Source organism: Electrona antarctica (genome assembly GCF_951216825.1).
Source record: "Electrona antarctica genome assembly, chromosome: 21".
NCBI classification, from domain to species: Eukaryota; Metazoa; Chordata; class Actinopteri; order Myctophiformes; family Myctophidae; genus Electrona; species Electrona antarctica.
The window spans coordinates 24,088,619-24,108,311 of record NC_136802.1 but is presented as its reverse complement, the minus strand read 5'-3'; the positions used below and the strand labels follow the sequence as shown (position 1 = coordinate 24,108,311).

General features: G+C 42.8%; 2 protein-coding genes across 4 annotated transcripts in view; one reads left to right on the top strand and one right to left on the bottom strand.

Annotated features, from left to right (window-relative positions):
- peli3 (pellino E3 ubiquitin protein ligase family member 3) overlaps positions 1–8,641 on the bottom strand; it is a 34,768-nt gene extending 26,127 nt beyond the window's left edge. The window contains exon 1 of the mRNA XM_079490689.1: positions 8,388–8,641. The gene's annotated coding sequence lies outside the window, so the exon portion shown is untranslated. The remainder of the gene's footprint in view (positions 1–8,387) is intronic.
- Positions 8,642–9,325: 684 nt separating this feature from the next.
- Positions 9,326–19,693, top strand: part of rce1a (Ras converting CAAX endopeptidase 1a) — a 40,283-nt gene continuing 29,915 nt past the window's right edge. For 2 of the 3 annotated variants that reach the window (XM_079490694.1, XM_079490692.1), the window contains exons 1-7: positions 9,326–9,682; positions 10,686–10,788; positions 12,379–12,462; positions 13,777–13,855; positions 16,638–16,805; positions 17,843–17,914; positions 18,970–19,032. In XM_079490694.1, coding sequence (XP_079346820.1) covers positions 9,507–9,682; positions 10,686–10,788; positions 12,379–12,462; positions 13,777–13,855; positions 16,638–16,805; positions 17,843–17,914; positions 18,970–19,032 — 745 coding nt within the window. In that variant the 5' untranslated portion in view covers positions 9,326–9,506. The remainder of the gene's footprint in view (positions 9,683–10,685; positions 10,789–12,378; positions 12,463–13,776; positions 13,856–16,637; positions 16,806–17,842; positions 17,915–18,969; positions 19,033–19,693) is intronic. The other variant, XM_079490693.1, reaches the window with a different exon arrangement.

Genomic DNA, 19,693 nt, shown 5'->3' with positions numbered 1-19,693 from the left:
GACCAGCAGATCCAGCCGACGGTGACGTCGAGTGACTTTAGATTCGATGTGGCAAATTGAGTGTGTTTAAATCCAAATGTGTTAAACTCTGTAGTTTACATGAGGCTTTTATACTGTAGAAATCCCACAAGCCAACAGTGGTGTATACATGTTTCCCTTCCCACCAGCCATCCTCGACTTGCTCTTTCACCCTCCATTCCTTTTGCACCAATACATACTGTAGTGTATGCACTCTCTTTATTAAGTGTTTTTCTTTCATTTATATGGAAAGTGTTCACTATTTACTGGAAATGTGTTTCCATTCATAGGCCTACAGAAGTTTGCAATAATGTTGCATTTTATACATTGAGTATACAATTTAATTGTTTTTCAAATGTCATACCTTGACCTGATTAGTTTGTTCCTGTTTTTGTGTTATGTCCATTCTGTAAATCAGCTTTGGAGTCTTAGTAAAGCATTAGGTGGGGCTCACCTGTGGTTCTTGTTATTAATACCACCATTAGCATGGTCCTCTAGTCTGGGCACACTGGTCCCAGCTTTAAATCCAGCTCATGACATGCATTATGCGTCACTCTATCTTTATGTCCTTTATCTCTCTCTCTCTCTCTCTCTCTCTCTCTCCCATGAAGCACTCATTTAGAAATAAATAACCAATGCAATTTATGTTATGCCATGCCCACTTCACTGTCCTAGGTATAGAGTGCCAAAGTCTGATGTCAAAACCACGACCCCTGGGTTACAACGATTTTTTTTGTAACAGAACTGTAAAGAACTCTGATTTCTCTGTAGTGGTTAAACATGAGATACTATTGGTCGTGGGGATTATCTATTATCTATTTATCCAATGCGCTTTACATTCACCCATTCACACACACATTCATAAAACCATGCAAGGCACCAACCAGCACATCAGGAGCAATTAGGGGTTCAGTGTCTTGCTCAAGGACACTTCGACACTAACTCTGGGGGAGCCAGGGTTCGAACTGGCAACCTTGTGGTTACCATCCAGCCACTCTACCCCTGAGCGGCGGTGGCTCAGGGGTGGCTCAGGGGTTCTAATTTCTAATTGACAATCTTTGGTTCCAGCAACGTTTTGGTAGATGTTAGTTAGTTTTTGCCCTCTTTGGATATATTAGTAGAGTACTTCTTCAGAGTCAATTGATGCTTGATACCCATATGAGAAAAAACTTTCTTTCTTTCTTTCTTTTTCTTGAAACACAGTTTCACTATTAAGTGCAAAGAAAATGTATGGGCATATTTGACGTCAGGATTCGCTACAATATTAGTACCGCAGCTGCTACATATTCTATCAGGATGTTGTATGGCACAAGACAGAAGCCATTGTATTGCTATGTGACAGGTGTTATGCGTGCATGTGTTCAGTGAGCCTGTGATAGCATCAACAATATATGAAACGACGGGGATAGATTGAGAGCGAGTGAAAGAATGGGAAGAGGTGAAGACGCATGGTGGTGCCCCATTTGAATTTCAAATGATGCTGATTGCAGAGAGCTAGTAACAACTGCAGGAAGTATAGCCCACTGATCCAGGGTCTGAAGATGAAAGTGGAAGCAGGCGGGTCTCCTGGGTGTACACGCTCAACCCCTTCTTTCATCTGTTATCAAGAGAGCATGTTGGGGATCGTTACACACTTACACATGACAGACAGCACTGTGTAAAAGCCTAGCAGAGATCTCCGGTCAGACAAAAACAACAACACAGTAGCAGGAATCACTGACTTCATCACAAACGCGATGACCCCTGATGAAGGCCAGAGGCTGAAACATGTCAACTTCTAAAAGAAAATGATGTTTTTCAACAGTATTGCAAGTGTTGCTGAAATTGTTTTCCTCTAACTTTATCACAAACCCAGCCTTTGCCGTATCTTCTCTACAAATGATACGGCGGCTAACCAGCTGACCATTCAGTGCAAGCTAAAGTGCCACTGTGCACTGTCACCATGAGCAACTTTGCTAGAAAGGAACTCACCATATATATCAGCGTTGGGGCGAAACTCTGCCGCCAGATACGGATGGCTTTCGGTAAAATGTAGGGCTGAGGAGACATTGGAGTTTATCTGGGTGCTGTGAAACCAAAGCACGGAGCAGAAAACAGCGACCTTAAAGGGTTCACAGAATGGCTGTGTATGGTGAACCAACAAGGTGAGGCAATGCCAGCAGGCAGCTTCTCCAAATCTCCCCAAGACTGTTGGAAAATACCTGGCGGGACTATCATTGCAGGGGCAAATGTTTCTCTATGTGAATCAATGTGGCTATGGTACAGTCCATGATGAACAAATGACCTTCTACATTTATTGGTTACTACAACAGCCCTCGGTTAGATAAACTTGTGCAACAACGGATGGGTCAACCACATTAATGACAAAATCACCTACACTGTATAATCACACTTCTGAATGTTTGTTCCTCCCAAAAAATGCTATTCTTTTTTTTATATATGTACGGTATATACATTTTTATCCCACGATTTTGTAACCCATTTTTCACCCGGTGCCAATTGCCTAAGATATAATCCTGGGCGCTGCTCTCCCTCTGCCAACCTGGGGAGAGCCCCAAACTGAGCTCATGCCTTTAATGCATGAGGAGTGAGCAGGCCGCTTCTTATCACCTGACAGGGGATAGTTTCCCCGGTTGAACGTAGCGTGTGGAGGGAACACGTTATTCCAACCAGTCCTTCCTTCACCTCACCAGAGGGGGGCAGTATAGAGACCAGGATTACTGCATGTTTTTTGTGAGTGTACCTAGTACCTACCTACCCTAGGGGACACCGTTAGAACATGCAAACTCCACACAGAAAGGCCCTTTCACCAACCCCACCTAGGGTATGGGCACTTATGGTGCAAAGGAGAGAACATGCCCCCCAGCGCCCACAGCGTCCCCGGTGAGAATCGAACCCGGGACCTTCTAGCTGTGAGGCGACAGCACTACTGACTGCGCTGTGCCTATACCAAAAAATGTGATTCCTAGTTTAGAGCTTTAGCCTTAGAGCAAGGCATTTTTTCCGCTTCCCAATCATTTGTAGTTGGATTGAATCATGGGATTGACGGGGGTGGAGCAGAGCAGGTGAGAAGTGTGTCAAAATGTAAAGATCCTCTCAAAATTATGCAAATGAGAGGCAAATTTTGCTGGCTGGTCGGGCCAATCAAGGCTGTTGAATGTGACAGCAACTACATTGCAACCGTTTTGTCAGTGACGTGACACTTGAGATTGACACGAACGAGACAAAGCTTATCATGCATATTATTCACAGATGGTTCAATGGCAGCCGTAGGTATTAACATAATGTGTTTAATCCATTTAATTTAGGACATTTTTGGTGTTTCTATTTGCATTCATTCAACTAGTTGGTAATGGTATTACCTTCAGCTGCTGCCGGTTACCCATCTGTCAAAAAGTTTCATTCTTCCATTTTGCATGACAAGCTGTTTATATTTTTAAACCCAACAGGAGCACTAACAATCTCTGTGAATCGGCACATTTGAAAAACAAAATAAAACTGGAGATCCAGAAATGTTAAATACTCTCTGTTCAAAGGATTTAACATTGTCACTCTGTAGGCTATTATATAAATCCTGTGTCGCTGAAAGGTTTCCATCAGAGAACTTTACACCAATGGCTTGCCATGCAACTCCTCACGTTGCATGACGACCCAATTGGTGTGGTTTTCGCACTCATATTCTTTTATATGGCTGGTTTTCATGTTCTAACTTTAACTCATCGTGCATTTTTCTGTCCTATAGTAACTAATACTCCTTACACTCTTTTATGGGCTGATTTTCTTGTCCCTAAGTATCTCAAGCTATTTCATGCGACTGATTTTCATGTTGTAATTTTAACTCATCGTGCTCTTTTATATGGCTGATTTCCATGTGGTTCATCAGGTTTGGGGTATTGCAACACGTCTGATCTAAACATACACCACAGGTTTGGGGTATTGCAACACGTCTGATCTAAACATACACCACAGCCTCATTTTTGTTTATTGGAGTGAAATAATTCCAACCCATGCTTGGCTTTCTCTCTGCCGTACCTGGCTGCAGCTCCATCTTGGAGGTAAATAATGATCTCAGGTTGCTAATACCTTCAGGAATCATCTCTATTAGCCCGATTGTTCTGTGGTACTGCCCATCCCTACTGAGGTATTTGGCGTGCCTGTGTCTGTGTATAATATGGAATGGAGGGAGAGGGTGGAGTGGGAAGTAGTTCCTATCTACAGTTATTTATTTAACATCAGTTTCATAAGGAAACAATTTTTTGTGTGGGTAGAGAGGCTGCCTGGGAAACAGAAGCTTGCATGTTTGCGTCCCGGCCCCGGCCTATGTGTCAAAGTGTCCCTGAGCTTAACCTCTTTAACTGCTCCCCGAGGTGCTGCCCCCGTAGCGGCCACTGCTCCTGATACTTAGGATAGGTTAAATGCAGATACCACATTTCACGGTATATATGCACAACATACAGTGACAAATACCACAAAGGACTGTGGACCAGATTATTGAGGTGCGCTGAGCTAGCCAGGCCCCTCCTATGTCCAGCTTTGAGGGTTTGTGCAAACACAAACATTGTCCTACATTGAATGCCATTGATAATGAATGGCCAGCTTTGAGTGTTTGTGCAAACACAAACATTGTTAGCCATTGACAATGAATGGCCAGCTTTGAGTGTTTGTGCAAACACAAACATTGAATGTTGAATAGTGTCTGAGCAAATAGCAGTTTCTATTTCCATCATATGTCATGCTGATGTACGATGATAAGAGTGCCCCTCACTTCACACGGGTGTGATTTTTATTTGCGACTGTAGGTCGCATTTACTATGAAAACCTGCATCTCCCGTCTGTCCGTCCGTCCGTTAGTTAGTTAGTCACCCACGCCTCCATATATGGTCACGCCACGTGACATCACGCCTCCATTTATGGTGATGCCTCGTGACATCACGTGACATCATGGAGACCCTTAGATCTCCATATCTGCATATATGGAGCCGGCCAGCAACTCTACATCTGACCTCAAACCTCAAACCCTTAGATCTCCATGTATGGAGCTGACCTGTTCTGACATTCCATATGTTGGTTCTTCCCCACCCCTCCTTCCTGTTCTGACATTCCATATGTTGATCTGACCTCATCAAACACTGTACACTCAAGACACGCTCCATATATGGCCAGTACAGAATTCATTCCATATGTTGATCTGACCCCCCCATGCCAAAGCGCCAGCGCTCGCCCAGCAGTCTGCCGTCACCCAGGCGGATGCGTGCACGCAACCTCACGCTTTAGGGCGACGTTGCTTCTCGCCCTCAGAGCATCTTACTGGTTATTAGTAGTATTTATTCTCAAAAGGAAATTTCAGTAACTATCTGCCCATCCCTATAGCAAACAGTTGGCTGCTTCATGTACTGTATATTGATGAGCAGGTTTAAGTTGAGACAGCGATTCTCCCTAAATGTATAAGATTTTGATATCTGGGATATCTAAGAAAATGTTATTGTTGCCAAATATGGTCTGTCACTTGATGTACTGCAGGTATGAAGACAGACACTTCTGATCAAAATAGTTATTATTATTGTATGTTCTCCAGACTCCAGTTGTACTGTTGTGTGTTCTTAAGCTGTACTCAAGGACCCTTGCCCTCATGCCTTTCCTCTTGACCTCTCCACCGAGCTGTTAGCTCACCTGGCTACACGCATGCACGCACGCACGCGCGCGCGCGTGCACACGCACGCACGCACGCACGCACGCACGCACGCACGCACGCACGCACGCACGCACGCACGCACGCACGCACGCACGCACACACGCACACACACACACACACACACACACACACACACACACACACACACACACACACACACACACACACACACAGTATTGACTCACCCCACTTTCTCTTTCTATCTAGATAGAAAGATTGTTGGAGAGATTGTTCTCACTTCCTCTCAGCCTATTTCTTTGTGACTCTCATCCGGGCGGCTCTCGTCCGCTCCCGACCTCCGCCATGCCCTTTCCTATCCTCCTCTTCTCTTTCTCTCCATGCGTCCTTCTATCATTTTAACCATATATATCCTTTCTAGAGCAGATCTACAAGCTCACAAGCTGCGAGCTATTTTTGCTCACATTTCACGGCTATTTTTGAAATTGTGGAATACGGCTAGTGGTTATTTTGTGTTTATTTGTATTTATTGGTTTGATTAGCTATGAATTGTTTTTTCTTGGTCAGGCTCATTGATTGATTGAATACTTTATTAGTCAGAAATGTAAACAGCACATGGTACAGTAAGACATTAAAGCTAAAAGGAATGGATGAAACAAAGATGTCCTGGGGACTTGTTTCCATATGGTCCTATATTTAATCCAGCCATCTCTACCTCTTTCCCTTGCTCTCTCTCCTTCCCTCACTGTAAACCCACAAGTCGCTGGAGGCCTATTATGAGTAAGCAGCAGTCATGCAGGATTGATCTGTCTGAGCAGACACTGTTCAATCCTCCCGACCTCACTGATTCCCTCCATCTATATAACACACTCTCTCTAGCTCTCTCTCTCTCTCTCTCTGTCCTTCTCTGTTTCTCTCTTTCTGTCTTTCTCATTGTGGTTGTAACACCCTGTATACCAACTATACAACTGCAATTGGGCATAGTTTAACACCTTTGAACATCTTGGTAGTAATAGCATCCATCCTCTGTTCCCGGCCTCACCCCTCCTTTCTCTGTAAATATACCTTTTGAGTCAGTGTATATTACTGATGAATTGAGTACAATTGTTTTGTGTTATCCTTTTAGAATAACCTTTGAATGTACTACCTGTAGTGTTAAACAAAATTGTCAATAAACTATTCAATAAAAAAAAGTGAGTGCGAAAATAGCCACCCTATAAGCTCACGACATGTTGCATCACAATGCATTGTGTGAGTTTGTAATTTCACTATTTACAAAATAATAATAATTGTTCATTCATTGTAATCGAGGCAAAGCTTGAAATAATATTGCTATTAAGTCATATGGCCATAAGGCTACATATCTGGTCAGCTTCTCTTAACCACTTTAATCCTTTACTTGTTTGACCGGAGTCTCTCAGTCAGGGCTCTAAACGAGTGTATTTTCTGTTTTCACTATACCTAATATCTTAGCTTGCAGATCTGAAATTGTCTGCAAGTTTTCCCCAGAATGCAGGTGTTGCAGGGTTCACTGTAGTCTGGAAACATTGGAAACATCTTTGCAGGTGTACTAAATACTATGGCATATTAAGGGGAGATAAACAAAGAAGCAGCACATATAGGTTCGCTCTAAGGCTAACCAAAGAGGCCTGCTGACAAACACAGGGGACTTGAGGTGATGATTTATTTGACTCAGCTGCATTTTTTGATGCAAGGATTACATTCTTACCCCCTTGAAATGCTTCTTCTCTCTCTCTTTCTCTCTCTCTCTCTCACACACACACACACACACACACACACACACACACACACACACACACACACACACACACACACACACACACACACACACACACACCACAGCCACACGCAAGAGTGTGCTTGCCATTCCTATTTTCTTGATAGGCCTATAACCATATATAGACATTATACACATGAATTCCCCCCCATTCCTTCGATTTCGTCCCTACAAATATTCTGGAACCATCTATTCTAGAAGAGGGAAATGTGCCAAAATATGCTAAAAATGGTACGGAAGCTCCACTATCAGGTGGACTAAATGAAAATAAACTAGTATTAATATGGTTATATGACCAGTACGGCTCAGTGAAGTGCATCATTGTTATTGTCGTGACTGAGCCATGGCCCCTGCTGCATGAAGCTGATTAGCCTATACGTTCTCCTGTGTCTCACTGTTATTATGGTCGCTTTCTTTCCATGAGACGCAGTAAACAGTGGCCTTATTATAATAACGCATTATCTATATGCCTACTACGACAACAAACATAACACGCTTCGGGGTGACTGAGCCATGGGGGGTTGGGGGTGGTACACAACACGGATTATTCCGCATGACATCTGCTATTGCTCTTATAGGTGTTTATCCCATCATGATCATCATGATCATGGACCAAAAGAATATCCAGGATGTTTTTCCTGCGTCTGTGTATTAGTCTGTATCAGCACGACTCTGCCAATTATAGGCAGGCAGGGACTGCACAAGGGGATTCCACCTCACAGACAATAAATAATCACATTGAAGGACATCATCATCATCACGCACGCACACGAGCGCGCACGCACTGCCATTCTGACAAGATTGTAATATAACTGCAATAAAACGGACAAAGCGCGGACCGCTCCTCCGCCGTATCATCAGCAGCACTGAAACGTCCATTGCGGATGATAATCTTATCGGTGACATAAAATAAATAAATACCCGCTGATGTTTGCCGAGGGGGGAGGGAGGTCCGGTGGATGGTTTAAATTCCTCTGGGGTTGTCAGTCAGTCACCGTACGGCCTCGCAGTGCGCTAACACGAACACAAACACCGTTGGTAGCGCCATGGTCATCGCCGCTCTGTTGCCATAACATCACACACTGGAGGAGATGGGAGAGATTGCTCGCTCTTCTGCAAGAAACTGTAGTCGTGGTCCAACAGATACCCCCGTCGTCACGCCCATCTCTCTCTCTCTCTCTTTCTCTCTCTCTCCCCCCTCCCCGTGGGTCTTCGGGGTCTTCAGTTACCGTGCTGCTGCTGACTCCGCCCACATGCATGGGCCCCGCCTGCGCTAACTATGCTGTACAGTAGGGAAGGCTACGGCGCGCTACGCGTCGCGACAGTTCGCTCGCTGCCTGCCTGCAGGCTGCATAGTATGGGTGGTAGTGCTTATGGTCTCAGATAGCCCAACAATTGAACTCTCGTAGATGTATGTATAGATTGTAAATGTCAGAATCGATAAATACATCTACGAGAGTTCAACATTTGGGCTATGTCTCAGTCAGTGTGTAAGAAAGGCAGCAGGACCGTCCCTGGACCGATACTGCATGCCAGCCTAGCCTAGGTGTGGGGGTTTGTGTAGAACGTTATAATAATAATTACAAAAAATAATAACAAATAATAATAATAATGTTGTTTAAACTAGCCATGTTTTATGTGAGAATCATATTGCAGGCAGCAGCTCAACACAGAAATACCTGATGATGTGTGTGACTGACCAAAAACGTATAGCCTATGTTGCTTTCTGTTTTACTGTCAGTGCTCAACCGCAGATGCGAGGCGAATTGATCCCAGTCGTTCTTAAAAAGAACTACAATAGTTATAACGCGTTATAAACTTGCCAGGCAGCGCGTGACGACGTCAGAGAACAGCGCCGGAAGAGCTAGCCAACAGCACGCTAAGCTAAGCTACATCCAGCTAAGCTTGAAAACAAGGAGAATCGGCTCACAGTCTCACTGTGCGTGCTCTATTAAATGGTTGAAGGAGGGGCTGTCCTCCTGGTGTACTCCAGACATTTGTTCGCTTGGTCTGCGCTGCTGATCGCGTCTCGTCCTCGCCATGGTGGAGGACGGTGATGATGTAAACCTCCTCCTGGCAGATCAGGAGGGGACCATCGGCCACGGGGAGCTGGCGGTGCCCCCGGACGGCTTGTGCTGGATCTCGGTGGTGTCCTGCCTGCTGCTCGCCTGCTCTTATGTGGGGAGCCTGTACGTGTGGAAGAGTGACCTGCCGAGGTGCGTCTCGCAGAATATTACAATTATAAACGTTATTGTTATGTTAATAGTATGCGTATTGTGCGAGTCAGGTTCCAAACGGTCAAAATAGCTAAGTTTGACGACATGGAGAATGTTATTTAGATTAGATATGTTGTTTAGACAGGTGCGTTTGACAGTCCTTGAGTCCTATGGACTCAGATTTGATTGATTGATTGAAATATTTATTAACAGTTTGCAGAATTACAGTATATTTCAAGCACAAACTCAATACAAAGACTGTTAACTGTGAGTGGACGACCCAATTAAGCATTACACTTGTTTACAAGAGGGTCCACCATGTTCAATTCATCAAACAAGTCTTAAACTGGTTTTATCCTCTTAGTAGTTTTTGTATCGACGTGTACTTTCTTACCCATTATGCGTTCTGTTAATAACATTTTCAATCAGTCAATCATCAGTAGACACACAGACAGTCGTTTATGGACAAGCTTTTATTCATCAGGCCATTAATCTCACCTTGCACTTGGTAAACGCTCTGGATGAGCGTCTGCTAAATGTCAAAATTGTAAATAATACAGTTTATGATAACGGTCGAATTTCACCCATTTCTTTACACCAAAAATAATGTTGATTCTGATTCTTGAACAAACAATATAGAATTGTCAATGCATTCTCTATGCCATAGAATCCAAAGTCTATGGTTTCATAGTAAACGTCCCTTAGATACATGCCTGGCAAAATGTTGCACCTGAAAACATTTGTTAATATCTTGCAATGATTTCAACCAGCCCTTCATGTTCTGGGCTTAACTCTGGCTTGCTAGTTGCTGGGTCAGCTTAATTGATCTTTTGATTCAAGTCAAGTACTTTGTTCAGTTCTTTCAAGTAGCCGCTGCTTGTGGCAGGTAGAATTGTTCCCCGGCTGCCGCTGCCTCTATAATTATTATAGCCCTCATTTATCACAAACACTATAATTAGCTCCATCTCTCTCTGACTTTCCCCCTGTTTATCTCTTTCACAAGGGATCACCCAACAGTAATAAAGAGGCGCTTCACAAGTGTCCTGATTGTATCGGCCCTTTCACCCATCTTCGTTTGGACATGGAGAGAAGTCACTGGTGTGCGGGTGAGTCTCTAGTTAAATCACAGTACAGTAGAGCGTCTGCCCACAAAAACAGGCACAGTATGTGGGTTTTAATTGCATATAAAATAGGTAGGCTATTCTTAAAATTAGTTAATAGGCAGTTGTATGTTCTCTCTGTTTTTGTCATGTTGCTATGTATACGGGACTACAGTACGGATGGAAATTGGCTCATAGCTAAATCCGGCATAATTGCATGATATCATGTTTATTGTTTACTGATTGAAATGCTCATTAATGTGCACTGTCCAGGAAATAAAGTACAGTAAATGGAAAATAGCATGGTGTGTTCCAACAATTATTCAAAGAACACAGAGCCGTGTGGTCAGATAATTGTTGGAAAACCACAGGTCAATATTGGTCTGATCAAGAGACAATGGTCTATGAGTTCTTTGTAAAACAGAGAGTAAATGGTGCTCAAGTTGTGTTCTGCTCTCCTTGCTCTGCAGCCAGGACAGGAGACGCTATCACTGTGGGTTTCAAACATTTTCACAGATTTTGAGGCAGGGACCCCTATAAGAGAACATGTGTCAATATTTGTCAAATTTTTGTCTTCCAAAAATAGCAGATCTACAAGCTCATAACGCGGCGTGGCATGAGTTTAGTAGATTAGCTTGTAGATTTTTGAATGCGCAAACAATACATTTGGACATAGTGTTTAAACTATTCTTCTTTTTGCTGGGGAGATCCTGGAACTCCAGAAGGTCCCTAATAGGCTAGGGGTTCCCGAACCTCACTTTATACAAGTCAAGGAGAGTCTTAGTTTTTATAACATTCCTTTATGGTGAATGAAGAATGAAAGAAATTACTTGAGGAATTGAAGTAAAGTCCAAGATTAACAACAGCAAAAATATATTAAAAATACAAATCCATTTATAAACGCCATAACAATGCTCACAGTTTAATCCCAAATGTCTTGTATTGACTTGCATGTTGACACTACCAAACATATTGCTAAAGTCCGTTTCAAACTACTTCTGATTCAAACTGACGTGCACTAGAAAAGAACACGTCTGGGCTTCAATGGGAGCTCAGTTATGCAATAATCACCTGTCAGTACAGGCCTATCAGGTGCTCAGGTTTGTGCGTCATGTTATACAAATGAAAATTCTCCTTGCATTCAAGCCACCACGGCGAGTATGAACGGTAGTAAAAAGGTCATTTTTCTGGTGAAGTAATCCTTTACGAACCAGTGCTCTATCACATGAGGATTTATCTGCTGATCTGTTTCTTCATGTGCTGGTGGAACACACATGTTCATGCTGTACACGTGATGTGCATTACACATTCCCGTTCCTTAGCGACTCCCTCTTAACGGTCCCATTCCTTAACGGTTCCCTTTAAAGATTTCCATTTTTACAGTTATTGTGGTCGTTGAAATAAAAACAAGTTTGAGAAGCACCGGTGTTGTAATTGTATAGCAGATGTGAAATCCACATAACAGCTCTCACAGTGTGATAAAACAAAATGTGATGGATTCCCGTTCCTCAATGTTGGGTCCGGTAACCGGTTCCTCCAATTGTTCCGGTTCCCAACGCTAGTTACATATAAATGCATGTGTGTCCTCTACATTAGGCCAGCCCCTCGTTATGGGCCCTGATGGGGATCCGTTTCGAAGGCCTCATCCCTGCCATCGTGCTTCCCCTGCTGCTCACCATGGTAACGCACACATCAACACCATCATTATTAGTGAACATGACATGTGATAGTGGCTGCACTAGGGATGGGTGTTTTGGGCTTTCAATTTTTTTATTTTCCCTCCCCCAGCAGTTGTTGTTGTTTTTTTGCTGCTTTTCCTGTGTTTGAAAACCTTTCGCAAATTTAGAAATGTTCAGAAATCTTTCACCTATAGAGGGTATGCGCGTGACATCATCATCAAACCCGGAAGTTATGCAGGAATGCCTACTGAGTGGCAAAAAACTACTTTCTGGCCTTGACAGCCCATACATCCAATCAGAAAAGTCCTATTTGATTGCATTAAACAACGTTAAACAATGTTAAACTCACTTTGCATGTTGCTTTGCCACTCGATTTGCCACTCGATGTGCCATTCACTTTAAGCATGCGCATACTCTCTATTGGCATGCCCCAAATATTGACTACTGGGTTGAAAGTGGTTATGTCTGACTGTCTGTGGGTTTTTAATCAATTAAAAGCTTAGTTGTGACTATATAATAATTTCATTGTATCCTTGCAACACACGTGCTTTGCTCCTGAATAGTAACGGTTTTGTACATACAAAATATCTTTAAACATAGACAACATATCGATTAGACATATACATAACATGGTTAACTGTAACATGACATCATCATATTATTTTATACACATACACCCTGCAGAGCCAGTGCACAAACAAACCTTGGACACAGCGATTCTATCATGTAGTAGTGCTGACATAAGTATTCCAGACGGAACCGATAAGGCGAACATCGTCCAGATCAAATTAAAAGTAATCTTTCTTTCTGGGAATCATTTCCACTGCCTTGTGGTTTCCTGGTTGTGTTTTTATCAGCTTTGCCAGCTACAGTCTAGGAGCAAAGACTTGGTTTTGTTTAAAAGCCAAGCCATTCAAAATGAGACTGAAACTTTAACAGGGGGTTATGTGTAGAATACATATCCTGTATGAGAACTGCTGACTTTTAAAAACGGTGAGTGTGTAAACGATGCTAAAACAGCAATTTATATTATTTATCAGTCTATTTCAAAATCAGTCCTAAATGGATAGGTATTTATGTTTTTGTACACGATTAACCATGTACCATCAGTAGGCTGCACAGATAAGGAGTTACCCGTCTATCATTTGGAGTTCGAGTTCTTTGTCACCACTCGTTAAAAAATATGAAAAGTACAGTTAGAACAACTATAATATTGTGCTACGATTATATTGTAGCAGAGTTCAGGTTCTGAACTGCTTAACTGTCTCTCTCATTGAACAGGATGGTAACTGGTTTCTCCTTTGTGGCGCTCCAGGTGCTGTTTCTGGGCCCTGTCATCCAGCTGGCCATGGACTGTCCCTGGAGTTTCATGGATGGCATACGCGTGGCCTTCGGTAAGGTAGACAACATGTCTGATCCCATTTCTTATCTTTTTACCCATTTGTTTCTTAGCCATTGCATAAGTCCATATTCTCGGTCATCTTTATCAGTTGCTCCATGAGAGGGGAGTTACTTACGAAAGTAAACTATTCATGTTATATTACCCAACTGGCGACTGTGGCTCATGAGGTAGAGCAGATCGTCCAATGATCCATGGGTCGGCGGTTCGAATCCCGGCTCCTCCTGTCTACATGTCGAAGTGTCCTTGGGCAAGACACTGAACCCGAAATTGCTCCCACCGCAATCAGTGTATGAATGTGCGTGTGGATGGGTGAATGTAATGCACAATCTATGTAAAGCGCCTTGGATAAAGGCGCTATATAAATGCACCATTTACCATTTACCCAATGAATTTCAAATAAAATCCAGTCAGTAGATTGTCAGGAATTGCTGAGACGTTACAGACTCTGTAATGAAGAAAATGTTGCATTTTGCAAATGTACTAAAGTTCAACATTGGTTTAATAGTGCTGAGCAGAGCCTGCAAGATATTATCTGTGCTACACGATGTCCCAGAACAATTTGCTGAGTGCTGTCAAAGGTAGCCTAAAATAGCGCTTTAGTGTGTTAATATGGATGCCACTGCAACTCTGGGCATATCGTATCACACTGATGCACATTCTGTAATGAAGCATCCGAACCACAAGTAAAGCCTGTACAGGTGGCTGGCCTTGTCCTCTCTTGACTTACACCCTGAGAGGAGTGGCGTGAACACAGTGGTTTCTAATGTCACGCCAGTGAGAGCAATCTCCCCTTTGCACACCTTCCCACACTCCTGGTTTTCGTGGGAGTCTCCCTATTTTTAACGCGTTCTCACGCTATGCTCCCGACGAGTAATTTCTCCCGTTAATCTCCTGCTTTTATGTGCAATGCATGCGAGGACAATCCTGCCTGGAACGCGGCTCTCGTCATCGTGCCGCTTGGCAAGTGAAAATGGATGAAACTGTTCCCAAGAAATGGAATACCTTCCTAACTCTTAATTCATGTTCTTAATGTTAGTATCCGCGCAAGACACACGAGCACACACACAATGTTTACATTGTTATATATGTTGACTTTTGAAGAAAAAAATAATGACAAAACACAAAATGTACAAATAGGTGATCAAAAGAAGGGCACGGTGGCACAGTCGGTAGTGCTGTCGCCTCACAGCTAGAAGGTCCTGGGTTCGATTCCCGCTGTGGGCGCTGGGGGCGTGTTCCCTCCTTCGCGACATCAGTGCCCATACCCGAGGCGGGGTTGGCAAAAGGGCCTTTCTGTGTGGAGTTTGCATGTTCTCCCTGTGTCCCCTAGGGTCTCATGGTCTCTAAACTGCCTCCCCCTGGCCAGCCGGGGCGCCTGATTGAGGGGAAAGGAACTGGTCGGAATAACGTGTTCCTTCCACACGCTACGTCCGGCCAGGGAAATTAGCCGTTCGCTAAGTCCCACCCAAGCCCGTTCTTGGCCAATACCACGTTAGCAACGGTTACTAAGTAAGGAACCTGGTCAAGCTTTCAATGCTGGTCAAAATGGTTAAGCAGTGTCAATAAATATATTTGCTGTAGCATGTGTGGACCTCAGAAAGAGGGTTTGTTTTCTTACCTTATTATGAGTAAATTGGTCCATTCCATGAATTATTTCGCTCCGTTGTGCAGTTTAATAGTAAATATTAGAAATAAAAATAGGCTCTCATAGACTTCCATTGTAACGGGGGAAACCGCTCTTGTCGGGAAATCAGCTTTTGTTGTGTTCGCTTATGTGCTAAAAGAGTGACTTTGAGAGCTGTTAACCCGTTACAATGGAAGTCAATGAGAGCCTATTCTTATTTCTAATATTTACTATTAAACTGCACAACGGAGCATGGAATGGACTAGTTTGCTCATAACAAGGTAAGAAAACAAACCATCTTTCTGAGGTCCACACATGCTACAGCAAATATATTTATTGACACTGCTTAACCATTTTGACCTGCATTGAAAACTTGACCAGGATCCTTACTTAGTAACCGTCGCTAACGTGGTATTGGCCAAGAACGGGCTTGGGTGGGATTTAGCGAACGGCTAATTCCCCTCTGTCAAGTGAAAAGAAGCAGCTTGGACTCCTCATGCATATGGAAAGGAGCATGAGGTCAGTCCGCTGCCCCCCCAGGTTGGCAGAGGAAGTGTAGCGCCCAGGATCACATTAGATAATTGACACTGGTGGAAAAAAAGTTTTGATCACCTATTTGCACATTCTTTTTTCTTTGTGAGCTATGAATTTAAGACAAAATAAAAATAATTTTATGTTCTGTGTAATCTGTAAATGGTGCATTTATAGCGCCTTTACCCAAGGCGCTTTACATGGATTGTGCAACACATTCACCCATTCACACACATTCACACACCGATGGCAGAGGAAACCATGCAAGGCACCAACCTGCTCATGGGGAGCAATTAGGGCTTGGTGACAATTAGGGGGTCTTGCTCAAGGACACTAACTCTGGGGGAGCCCGGGTTCGAACTGGGAACCTTGTGGTTCCCAGTTGCAACTGCTACTCTACCCCTGAGCCACTGCCGCCCGCCCTATTGTGTTAGTAGTAGATATGTGGGAGGAGGCGTTGAGGGAAGGACATTATCAATACCTCAGAATACCTCCCTCTTATTCACAGCCTAATGTTGGCAAATAATATGAGTGGACTTGCAGAAAAGAAATCATGTCGCTTCAGCTGGTGTTTCCCCAATGAACCATCTTGTCCCAATGTCCCCGTGTTGTCTTGCAGACCCGTGGTTCTGGAAGCTGTGTTTCAGTGACATGCGCTGGCTCAGGAACCAGGTGGTGGCTCCGCTGACGGAAGAGCTGGTGTTCAGGGCGTGCATGCTGCCCATGCTCGTGCCTTGTACCAGCCCCTCCACCGCCATATTCACCTGCCCGCTCTTCTTCGGAGTGGGTGAGTGCATGTCCCGAGCTAAACATATTGTTTTCTAAAGGAATGTAACGTTACTAATGAAATCTGTTGCATGCATTAACTATGTCGACTGACGACCCCCCCCCCCCCCCCCGTTGTATGCCTCATTGCCTCTGCGGCAAAACCTTTTGCTGAAGATGGCAGTACTACACGCTTGCAACTCGTCGCAATGCATTTTGAGCTTGTAGCCCTGCTATTTTTGCGGAATGTTTGCGTATTATGACGTGCCCAGGAATGCTATGGTTCAATGAGTTAAAGGCAAGCCAGTATAATCCAGCAGACCAGCGTAAGATAAACAAGTGAAATTGGAAGTGTCGAGTTTGTCGTGGAATTCTGGATCAGGCAATATAGGAGTCAAGACAATATTCTTGATGGTTATGCTTTATGTACATGATATCATGGGGAGAATTACAAAACACTCTGGTATGGTAGTTCTGCCAAGAGCACAAGGGCAGAAATCATAGTTATACTCTAGCTGCCTCAAGGACAAGTGGAACCATAACAAGATAGGCTGTAAAATAAACTATTAGGCTTAGTGGAGACAACTAGGCTCTTACAGATACCAAATATCACAATGTATTATATAAGTAATGATGTAAAGTGATGGTAAAATATAAAGGTTGGATATAAGCAACCATATCATTTCTTTCTCTAAGTTCTCTCTCCTGATTAGATCAAATTGATATCTCGTCCTAATTTTTTATTTATTTGTTTACTAATGAGCTGGAGAGACAGGGAGACTGAACAAACACACTTTAACAATGATTGCTAAGACTACTATGATTATTATATCACTTACAACTCTGTGACGCCCTCTTTAGTTTAAGTCATAGGTTCAAATCCCACATTTACCACATTTACAATAGGACAGTGCTTATATTAGTGTATACGCATTCTATACTGGGATACTAATTGTGTGAGTTCAATGAACACACATTCCTGTGTATGTATCCAGTTTTGCTGTTCAATAAATGGACTTTGGTGCTGATGATCTTCTGATAACGATGATGTATTTGCAGCTCATTTCCACCATGTCATCGAGCTCCTGCGCTTCAGACAGGGGAGCGTGTCAGGAATCTTTCTTTCAGCTGGTAAGAATTTCTACATTGTGTTATCCAATTAAGGCTGCAACGATGAATCTTAATTGAATCGATTATTCAATTAGTTGCCAACTAATTCAGTAATCGAATCTGCAACTAATTGCAGGAGTTTTTGGAATCCATTGTGGGTGTTTTCCCACTTAACCATAGTTTTTCTAGTGTTAAATGTAACTAAACTAAAGGGGAGTGAGCCATCTCTCTTCCCTTAAAATCTGCTGATAGTTGCACATGCACAGTAGCGACTGCAAAGCAAGATATGACACATAACGGTGGTGGTGGCTTTAGTTGAATAGCAGTCTAATCAGCAGCTGAGCAAAATATAATGTATTTGAATGAATTATTCATCTTTAATGTATTTTTTTTGTTAGTTAGAACATGTCTAAAATAACCTAAAATCTAATTTATAAGGTGATGACTAAATGAGTGCCATAATCTGATTAATCGTTTAAATAATCGGCCATTGATTATGAAAGTAATAATAATAATAGTTGCAGCCCTATATCCAATACATGTTAACTGTCAGTCTGTCTGAATTGTCCATTACCACCATAACAGACACATGCCTTCATAGAAGTGTCCACTGTCAACGTCCAGGCACAATTTGAAACACTATTAGCAACACACCACCCTTGCATCCAATGAAGCATTATTCAGATCAAGTCTCACTGGCTTTGAAATATCATTGCTGAAATTGGTGCTGGTTTAGTATTTTCCTAATAGAACACATCATGCATTAGGTTTTATTTGAGGCTGTCCTTTCTGACCACAAATAGAAAGATTTGAGAAATTTGTTCTTTAACATTCACTAACCAGTGGCGTATCTACAATAAGGCGAGGACAGGCGTCCGCTTGTCCAAATCCATTTTCTGCCTGGCCAAAATCCATACACTGAGGACAAAAAAAAGACATGGGAACTAATAGTGGACAGCGGACTGGCCGTTGCGGTAGAGCGTGACCCTCAATCACCCATTCGAATGCAAATGCATGCCTTTCAGCCTTTCAAAGGAGTTTATTATTATTAACATATATTTCTTGGTGTGCCCCAGTGTTCCAGTTCTCCTACACAGCAGTCTTTGGAGCCTATACGGCCTTCATCTTCATCAGAACAGGTGAGGGCTTTGCACAGCTTCTGGAATCTTTTGAAAGTGTCTTTTATTAGAGAGAGAGAGTAGAATTTTCTCTAAGCTCTACGGCTCCAAGGAGGCTTTTACCTTTTTATTTTTAAGACATAAGAGCATACGCAGTACGCACACTGAGATTTCTGCTAAAGTTGTTTAATGCAAGCTTTGGGCTAGAGAACTTCTTAAAGGCATGAATAACATTGTATTAAACAACCTTTGCACAGATCTGAGTAGTAGGCTGTTCTTTATGTTAGTATTAACCTATACTAAGCCTCAGACTGGTTGAGAAGTGTGTTTTTTTATAGTTCACAATTAGTTTTTCTCCAAAACTACACTCGGAGGAAGTTTTCACTGATTCATCTCTTTGCATTACAATAAATTTACTAATGGATGACATAGATTGTGGTTATAAAATACTTTTGGTGTGGTTGCAGTGGCTCAAGACCAATAATTCATTATTTGCCGCTAGAGTAATCTCAGAAAGAATGTAAAAACGTCCATAGCCCCGCTCTTTAGAATTATTGATGAGCTCTGCAGTTGCAATTTTCTTTCGCAAGGCAGGTTACAGGTGCATATTAATATCCCCTAATAGATTCAGAGGTTTTGTTTGTCACATACTCATCGTACGTGTATGTGTAGTGAAATGTTG